This window comes from Tiliqua scincoides, chromosome 2 (assembly GCF_035046505.1).
Source record: "Tiliqua scincoides isolate rTilSci1 chromosome 2, rTilSci1.hap2, whole genome shotgun sequence".
NCBI classification, from domain to species: Eukaryota; Metazoa; Chordata; class Lepidosauria; order Squamata; family Scincidae; genus Tiliqua; species Tiliqua scincoides.
The window spans coordinates 151,235,362-151,244,625 of NC_089822.1; the positions used below are offsets into that span (position 1 = coordinate 151,235,362).

At 51.0% G+C, this 9,264-nt stretch overlaps 1 protein-coding gene across 1 annotated transcript; it reads left to right on the top strand.

Annotated features, from left to right (window-relative positions):
- The first annotated feature begins 1,475 nt into the window (after nt 1–1,475).
- CBX4 (chromobox 4) lies at nt 1,476–8,732 on the top strand. The gene is made up of 5 exons (XM_066616253.1): nt 1,476–1,653; nt 1,760–1,803; nt 2,950–3,015; nt 5,448–5,514; nt 6,389–8,732. The coding sequence occupies exons 1-5, from the start codon at nt 1,585–1,587 to the stop codon at nt 7,757–7,759; spliced, it is 1,617 nt and encodes a 538-aa protein (XP_066472350.1). The 5' UTR covers nt 1,476–1,584; the 3' UTR covers nt 7,760–8,732.
- Nucleotides 8,733–9,264: the final 532 nt, after the last annotated feature.

Consider the following 9,264-nt stretch of genomic DNA (forward strand, 5'->3'; position numbering starts at 1 on the left):
CATTCTCTGATCTTCCCCGTTGCCCTTTTCTACATTGGATTCACCGCTGGTTGGTTTCCATTGTCTCCCTTTCCCACTCTCTCGCTCTCATTTCTCTCCTTGAATGTCTCTTCTTCCATTACCGCAAAGATTGAATTTCGCTCTGCCTGCGAGTAAGTCTTCTATGGGGTCCCGGCAAGAGGACTCGAACTCAGCCCCTACCCCACTGCACCTACACAGTCTCTTTCTCCCCGCTTCGCCTTCCACGAACTTCTCCAGCTAACGTCACTCTTCGCCCTTCAGCCGGTTCACCCCACTCCAGATGGTCCCATTTCTCCTTCTCTTTCAGCTTACAGATCCTGCGTTAACTAGGGTGCAATCCTATCCACACTTTCCCGGGAGTAAGTCCCATTGGCTATAATGGGACTTACTTCTGAGTAGACATGCATAGGCTTGGGCTCTGGGGCTGCAAACCTATTCACACTTTCCTGGAAGTAAGCCTCACTGACTAATGGGACTGACTCTGAATAACACGCATAGGCTCAGGCTCTAAAGACTCGGAAGGCTCCTTCCGACCAGGTGAATTATTCATACCTGGAAATCGCGACCCCTTTGTCAGTGTTTCTTGACTACTGTTTCCAACGAACCCTCATGCAGAGCCGTCCCTAGAAGGGTGCAGGCCTGGGGCAACTCAACCAGCGTGCCCCCCCCCTCGTTATGGCCTTATATTGCTCCTGAAAGCTAGGGGCCCCAGTTGCCCTACCCACGGAACGGCTTGCTCCTGTGGGCTTTTTTTAGTGAAAGGGGAAGTGAGAGCAAAGTGGCCATTCCCAGCCATTGGTTCTCAGAAGGTTGGCTGCCGCCTTCCCTGCGAGCCTGGACTGTACCCGAACAGACTGTGCCAGTCCACACCCTTTTGCTCCCAGCCAGCCCCATGGCGCAAGAAAACCTCTCCCCTTTAGCCCGTCCCAGCCAGAGCAGCCAGATCTCCTGCACGAGCTCTGTCTGGTTCAGCATTCAGGAGACGACACTGATCCCATCTGACAACAAATCGCAGGATGTCCTTTCAAGCTTGCAGAGAACGTGGCGGGTTCTGGAGCCACAAATCCCAATGGCCCTCCTTTTGGAAATGCTATTTGGGATCCGATGCCCCCCGGGTGTAGGGCTGTGCTGTGCTGTGCCCCGGGTACAACCCCGGGACGAGTGTGCAATGGACTTGAGAAGGACTGGTTTGGGTGGACTTCCAAAACATTCGTTGGCTGATCACTACAGCAGCCAAACCTTCCCATCGCGCCCCCCCGCCCCCCATCGCCTGCAATAGAGGACGAACCCAGCCCCCGAAGCGTCCTCTTCTTCCCCCTCCCCCCTTCCCCACCCCTGCGCAGAGCGGCTCCAATCCAGGGGCCGCCTCCGGCTTTGACAGGCAGCGTGGTGCCCGCCCCTTCTGACGTCTCCAGCAGGATTTGCATGAGTTGCTCCGCTGCAAGAACCTGGAGCTCAGTTGTCTGGAAAGGCGAAGCGAGCGGGCAGGAAGAGGCGCCTGGCTGCTGGCGAGGAGGAGCAGGCACCCCCCGGTTCATCGCACCCCCCCGTCCACCCCCCAGCATGGAGTTGCCAGCGGTAGGCGAGCATGTCTTCGCCGTGGAAAGCATCGAGAAGAAGCGCATCCGGAAGGTGAGCGAGCCAAGCTGCTGGCGAGGGCGGAGGGAGGGCAGTTGCTGCTCTGGGGCAGGCTGTGCAGAGCCTCTCCGGAGCCTGACGGCTCCTCTTATTTTTGCAGGGTCGAGTGGAGTACCTCGTCAAATGGAGAGGATGGTCCTCCAAGTAAGTCCCGGGCAGGGAGCGGGTGGCAAGGCAGGCAGGCAGGCTGCAGAGGCTGGCCGTCCCCCAGTCCCCGCTCTGCCCTGCTGCTCCGGCAGTCCCGGGAACGCGCGGCTGGTTGACGCGTGCATGAAAAGGGAGCAGCGCGCACGAATGGGGGGGAGGCAGAAAGACAGGGGTGGGGGGGGCAGACTCAGCCTGCCGCTTCGGGGAGGGAGGCAAGGCGGCGACTGATGTTCCGCGGCTGCAGAAAATGGCTCCTTTCCCTTGGAAAGCGGGCTCCATATTGCAGAACCGAGCAGCCCACAGCTTGGGGGGGGGGAGGAGAAAAATCCATGCATAGGGGAAGAAATCCATTGGAAATCCCTGGGTCTGGTCCGGGATGGAGTCAGCGGGGGGGGGGGAGCGGAGCATTCACACCGGCTTACTACCCGGGGTAGCGATGTGGGGGGGGGGAGGCTGCAAATTTGACTTGACCGTACCCTGGTGCTGCTGCTGCTCCCATTATCACTGCTGGCTCGAAGGAGCTGCAGGCTGTGGGGGGGGGGGATCGTGGTGGTTGAATCTGAGGAGGAGGAGGGTGAAGAAGCCGGACCAGTGGGGGGCAGGCGGGGGGCTGACTTGGGGTGCTGGGCTGGCTCCCCCCGCGGGGTGCTCGGTGCATGGAGGAACCTCCGCCGCGGAGTGCTCAGAATTCCTCCGGAATAGCAACTGCGCTAAATAAACAGCTTCTCTTGCCCTCCCTCCTTCCCGCATCCAGGCCCTTCCTCCCCTGCCGCCCAGCCCCCTTCTCTGGGTAGTGGCCCTCTTGAATGCGCACTTTGAAATCGGCCCTGGGAAAGGGGGGGGAGAGAGACGTCGGCAGCTTAATGTAGCCTGTCTATAAAATGGCCCCCACTAGCAGCTCGCTACAGTAGTGTATGTAGATAAGAGCTCTTTCCCCCCCCCGCCACGCAGCTAGTGATCGCTCCAAATAGCCTTGTGTCTACAATATACATATACTGTGTGTATATACATAGTCTCTCTCACAAACACACTCCCATTCTTTTCCTTTGCAAGTATATATAGTACTGTATATATATATATATATATGTGTGTGTATATATACTGTGTATATATAGAGAGGTCCCATTCTTTTCCTTTGCAAAGATACAACACGTGGGAACCGGAGGAAAATATCCTGGATCCTCGACTACTCATCGCATTTCAAAACAGGTGAGCCTTACCATTGTTGGAGCAAAGGGGGTGGTGCGCGGACAAGTTGCGCAGATCTCTCTGGCTGGGAGGGAAGTTTTTGCTGCAAGGCGGGACGAAGCCCTTGCAGGCCCCTTCGCTGGCCCGCTGCAACCGGAGCACCCTTCCCTTAGCCGCAGCGGGTCGGAGGGCATGTGGCAGCCTTGTGCAATGCGCTTGGGGGGACTTGGGTTTAACTCCTTGGTCGCTGCATGGCAGCAGGGACTTCCTCTCCAGCTCTGAGCTGCCTGGCTGGTTGCAAGGTGGTGCTAGCACGTGATGGGAGGGAGGGAGGGAGCGGTGGCCTGTGTGGCTTTGCTTGCCAGCTGCAGCCCGCAGCCCTGGTGGAGCTCCCCCGAGAGAGGCGGCCGTGCAGGACACTTCCTTTGCTTTGCGCCTCGTTGCTCGCACAGGTCTGGCCCAAACGAGACCGCCAGCCTTGCAGAGAGGTGACGGCCAAGGAGATCCTTCTTGGGCTCCCGCAGCCCGCGAGCTTGCCTGCCGCTTGCACCCGGCCTCGGCGGATGCCATTCCTCCTCGCCAAGGTGGGGAGAGCAGCCCCGGCACAGGCAGCTGCTGCAAGAACCGCGCTCCTTCCTCGGCCTGAAGTGCTGCCAGGACTCCTGCACTCCCTCCCTGGCGTGGTGCACCTTGCTTTCTGAGCAGGGCTGGCCAGCCCTGGAGGTGGGGGCTGGCCCAGCTTGGGCCCCTCCCCCTCCCTGCCGGGATTGGATTGCTCGTTGGCTCACTTTGCCGCTCAGCCAGCCAGGGAAGGGGCTGCGTGTCACCTCCCGCCGGTGGCCTTGGAGGCAGCGATTGGGGGAAGGGGCTCGTCATGTGAATCCTAATGAGGCGATTAGCATCCAGGGCAGCTCCAGCTTTCCTGCGGGGCTTGTGGCTCCCACCTCTCTTGACGGGGAGTGCGTGGATGGGAAGGTGGCAGCCGCCTGCTGCTGCTGGTTACCCACACGTGAGATGTGGGGAGTGGATCGTGGGGAAGAACATGCCCAGGCTTTCCCCCCTCCAAGCCTGTGCTTTGTCTTGCACAGTATTTGCAGTCACCCACTAAGTATATGGGCCATCACACAGGATCCCCATGCAACTGCTAGCTTCTGCTGCCCTTCCTGTTCGCTCCCTTTGCATGCACCATCCTTGGTGCTCCTTTGAAGTGGAGTGGATAAAAGAATGCCTTGTGTGGCAAGGAATAAGTAAGCGGAAGCCATAGTCTGACACAATTAGCAATCATAGTTGCAGCTTGGTGCTTCTGGCTCTCTTTATTGGAAATCAGTCCTACTGACTTAATAGCTCTTTAGGCTGCAGCAAGGTCCAAAGCCTGTTTACTTGGAAGTAAACCCAAATTCAATATGACATCCTTCCTAGCAATTGTGTTTAGAATTAAAAACTCTGGGTGTGTGGGTTGGTGTCTTTAACATTATGATGTTAACAGCTGGTGGGATAGTATTGGGTAGATATTCTAAAATTGTTTGATTTGAAAACTTAAAAAAAACTTCAGCCCAATCAAAAATGTAGATCTGAGGGATTTGGAGCAGAGTAATTCAAAGCTTTGTGCTGTAACACAAGATATGATTGGATATTCTTAAAAGGTGCTGCTTTCCTATATCTATGTCTACGACTGGGAAAATTCCAGACTCCTTAGAATTTTTTTTCCAGAATTGTCTGTAGATTCCTAGATCATCATAAGCACCAAGACATTATTCAGGTCCTTATAAAGATATAGGGCATTTTCAACACAACATTAAATTCCTCTCTGTATTTCTTAGATTGTATATTGGGATGAGATGTAGGATCTCTTTCTGCATTATGATTTTATTGTTATTGGACATGTTTTGATTGTTATAAGCCTCCTTGGGCATCATTTTTTTAAAAGAGGATCAAGTGGGGTATACATTGTTTAAATAAATATATTGGCTGATATGTAAATCCAGTTTGAACATGAGGCTGTAACATTCTCTACCTGTCTGTATTGTTTACAAATGCAAAGCATCAGAGCTGCTTGTGTTTGCCTCTTGTGTGACTCTTCTCCCCCCCCCCCATATTTTTCTGTGGTTCTCTTTCTTCCTCATGGTAGTAACTGACACTATGTCAGGGCTTGAGGAAGTAGTGCCTGCTGGCTTGAATGAATGGTTTCTGTGACCTCTCAGTAATTTTATCTCATTACTTTTTACATTTCTCCATCTCCTTCTCCTCTTTGTAAAAGTGCCGCCTGATCCTGTGCATGTTTGCATAGAAGTCCCATGTGTTGAATGCACCTTACTATCTAATAGGCATATGTAGGATAAGAGCTGTAGCTTTGTGTTCATGCTTACCCAGACTAAACCCCACCCAGTCCTTTAGTGTGGTGTTGAAGCAGAGGTTTCCTAATTGCATCACTATTGATTTTTATGTTTCTTCAGGGAGAGACAGGAGCAACTGATGGGATACCGCAAAAGAGGACCAAAACCAAAGCCGCTTGTAGTTCAGGTGAATCCAGTCAATCCTTCCCTTGTTTCTTTCTGCAAAGGGAGATGAGACAGTAAAACAGACCAGGCCTTGAAGTGGCAGTTTTGCTGATCAGGCTTGATTAAAGAAGGTTTTATTATTGATAACTATCCTATGTAGAGCCTTTCCCTGGGGAGGAGTGAGTTTCATCATGCTCTGGGAGTCAATGTGTACATAGTGTATACATAGATGCCTTGTTAGTTCTAAATGCCAGAGGAAGCCCTGCCCATCCTTCTCTCCCTTGCAGCCAACCAGCTAATACCAGCTGTAACTCCATAGGGCCTCTTGCCAACATATGTGGAATATATTCTAATAGGGCACAGACAGTGCAGACTGCATGTTGGAAGTCTGTGATTGAGCCTGCTGCCCAAATGAGATTTCTTGGTGGCTGCTTTCAAACAGGGAGAAGATTGCTCGCTGTTGTTCACCATCTTTATTTCTCTGTTGGGTAGCACTCCCAGCGATGAAATACAGTTCTTGGCTCAGTGGTGGGAATTTGGAGTGTGCAATGCCTGTATCTTGGCAAGCAGTAAGTCGCAGGGAGCCTTGCTGTCCTGTGTAGCGATGCCTTTGCCTTCCTGTTTGCTCCCTTTGGTTCTCCATACATCTTTTGCAGACATTCTTTTGACCTTGTGCTCAGAATGTCAGTTGGTCAAAAGGATATTTTTATTGCCTCTAATTCAGCTTCTCTGTGTAACTCAGTCAATCAGAGCAAGGCTTAGAGCATTCCTTAAGTACTGGGTTTAATAGGATGTACTTGGGTCTGTTTTAATAGGCTGCATAAGATATGCCCACCCTTTGTCTTTGGAAGTTCTTAATGTACTGTATGCTTTCCCCCCTTCCCTCTGTGTTGCAGGTGCCATCTTTTGCCCGCCGCTCTAATGTCCTCACTGGCCTTCAAGATCCTGCCATGGAGAACAGGTCCAAGTTGGACCTTGGCAGCTCTGGCAAAAGCCAGCAGCATCAGTACGAACTAAACAGCAAGAAGCACCACCAGTACCAGCCAAATGGCAAGGACAGCAGCATAAAGCATCAATCACACAGCAAAGGGAAGTACTACTACCAGCTGAATAGCAAGAAGCACCACCACTATCAGCCTGATCCCAAGATGTATGAGCCCCACTACCAGCAAAATGGTAAGGAGCCTCAGCAGGGCCAGGCATTCTTGGACCACAGCAAAAGCCCATTGATGTCCCATTCAGACAAATGGCCTCATGGTTCAGCCAAAAGCTTGTTGAACCCAGTAAAGAGCCTGGGTGGAGCTGAAGGAAAGAATGGGGCAGAGAAGAACATGTCTAGCGGCACAGGGCCGCCACCACCAGCTTCCCGGGATGGTGTCACCAGCAATGGCATTGGTGGCAAAATGAAGATTGTCAAGAATAAAAATAAGAATGGCCGCATCGTGATTGTCATGAGCAAATACATGGAGAATGGCATGCAGGCAGTGAAGATCAAGTCCGGAGAGCCACCCAAGAAGCGAGTGGCAGAGGACCGGACTGCTAAGAAAGGGGCTGAGGAGAGGCAGGAATCATGGAAAAAGCATGGGGAGGAGAGGTGGCCAGGCAGTGACCCCAAGGGAAAATCTAACATGGAGGCAGTACAGGTTCCAACTGAGCATGAGACCAGCCCTGCAAAGGCAACTGTTCTGGACAAGGAGCTGCCTGTTGCCGAGCAGCAGCCTCTGCAACTCACTACCAAGCCAAATCTGGCCTCGTGGTCCCCAAATTCCACTCCACAGGAGCATAACCCTGCCACAATGGGACTGAACCTCTCCCCCAGCTGTGGTGGATCCCGGAAGCGCTGTCTTTCTGAGCCCCACGTGGACAAGGAGAGTGGCAAGAAGCGCTTCACTTCCCGGAGCATCAGTGCCCCCACTTGCCTGAGCTCCTCAGCCCCAGAGAGACCAGAGCCCCCTGTCCTTCCCGTCTCCCAGCCTGAAGTTATCCTGCTGGACTCAGACTTGGATGAGCCCATAGACTTGCGATGTGTCAAGGCTCGGAGGGACAGCGAGCTTGGCCTGGTGCAGGTTAAGCCAGAAACTCTGTTGGCACCAGCAGATAAGCCTGTGCCAGAGCCTCAGAAGCAGGTGGAACAGTATGAGGTGGAGGCGGAGGAAGAGGAGGAGGAACCAATGCAGGAGTTCAAGCCTTTCTTTGGGAATATAATAATTACAGATGTGACAGCAAACTGTCTGACTGTGACTTTCAAGGAATATGTCACAGTGTGAGGAGGTTCTGGTACAGGCTCCTGGCACTCTCCCTTGGCAGCCTGACGCATGACCCCTCCTCTAAGGTATTGTTTTACCCAGAGTAACTATATGGCACCAAGTGTAGGGCAGGTCCTACTGAGATCAGACATTTCCCTGCCCTGGAAGAAGAGAGGGTGTGGCACTGCCAATCCACTTTGTGACAGGGTGGTCTTCACTACTGATTGGTTCCTGCAGTACCACCTCTGCCCTCTAGGGGTCTGGGGCATCAGGATCTGGTGGGGGTAACGGCTTCCCAGTTAACTCACGGGAGAGTTACATAGTATTATATTTTAACAGTGCTAACTTGTTGAGTGGTTCTTGCTCCCGTTTGTATGTGGTGTTGCTGAAAATGTATTGTTGGAGCTGAAAGCAGGCCTCCCTGGGTGGGCCATGCTAATATATTTATTTGTAGGTATTTATATAATGAAATATAAAAAGCCTAGATTTATGGAGTTCCCTAGATCGTCCTATATATATATAATTATATTAAATACATATATTATATATATATATTAAAAACTATATCAGAATATTTTCTTTTCTTCCCATTAAAAAAAAATCACTTCTGGTTTGTTTTTTTTCACCCTTTCTTTTCATGTAACTGCAGGACCATCCCTTCCTCCGGTATATATTTTTTGATACTGTCCACACAAGTTGTTTTCAATGTGCGCAAAAAAAAAAAATCATTATCTAAAGCTAAACAAGCTATTATAGAAACTGCTGCTACTAGAAATGTCTAAACTATAAGCTTCCAATTATTATGAATTGCTTGAATGTAAATATTAAATGGAAATGTTGAAAGTGCATTTGATGTTCTGCAGCTAGCCTGGGTCTGAGTGGCAAAGACCAGCTGTGACAGTGGTGGGTTGCCCACTGATGGGTACCTGTTGGTCTTCGAGGGCTGTATGGTGGAGAAAGGCCAAGTGTGTGTCATGCAGTCACTGCAAAGGACTATAAATCTTTCCAAAAACATCAGGAGGTTTTGAGTGCATTTATTGTGACTTTGGTGCTTCTTGGGTCCTGATAATGGGTCTGTGGTCTAAAAACACATTGTCATCCCTGGTCTTCCATCTTCATCTGCTGGGGACACCTTGGATGTGGTAGAGTCTCACTGATGCATAGGGTTAGATGACCTCTGAAATTTATTCCCATTCATTCGCTGGTAGTCCTTTAAGGAAGCACTTGCACATGATGGGTAAGCTTTTGTAGTGCTTTGTTTTTAAGTTGCCTTCTACTACTTATATGGTGCAGTACGGAGGAAAGTACCAAATACTCACATGCATGATTGCCTAATTGGTGTCTACATAACTGGATGGAAAAAAAAAATTTCAGAAGCTACTCTGAGTGAATGAGAGAAACACAGACATGTAATTTCTTAGGGAATCCTGAATATGAGTCATTCTGATAGAATGACAACAATAAGTCTCTTCTCCCACAGATAAGAATTTGAATCCCTCAGAGAATATGCATGTTAACCAAACCCT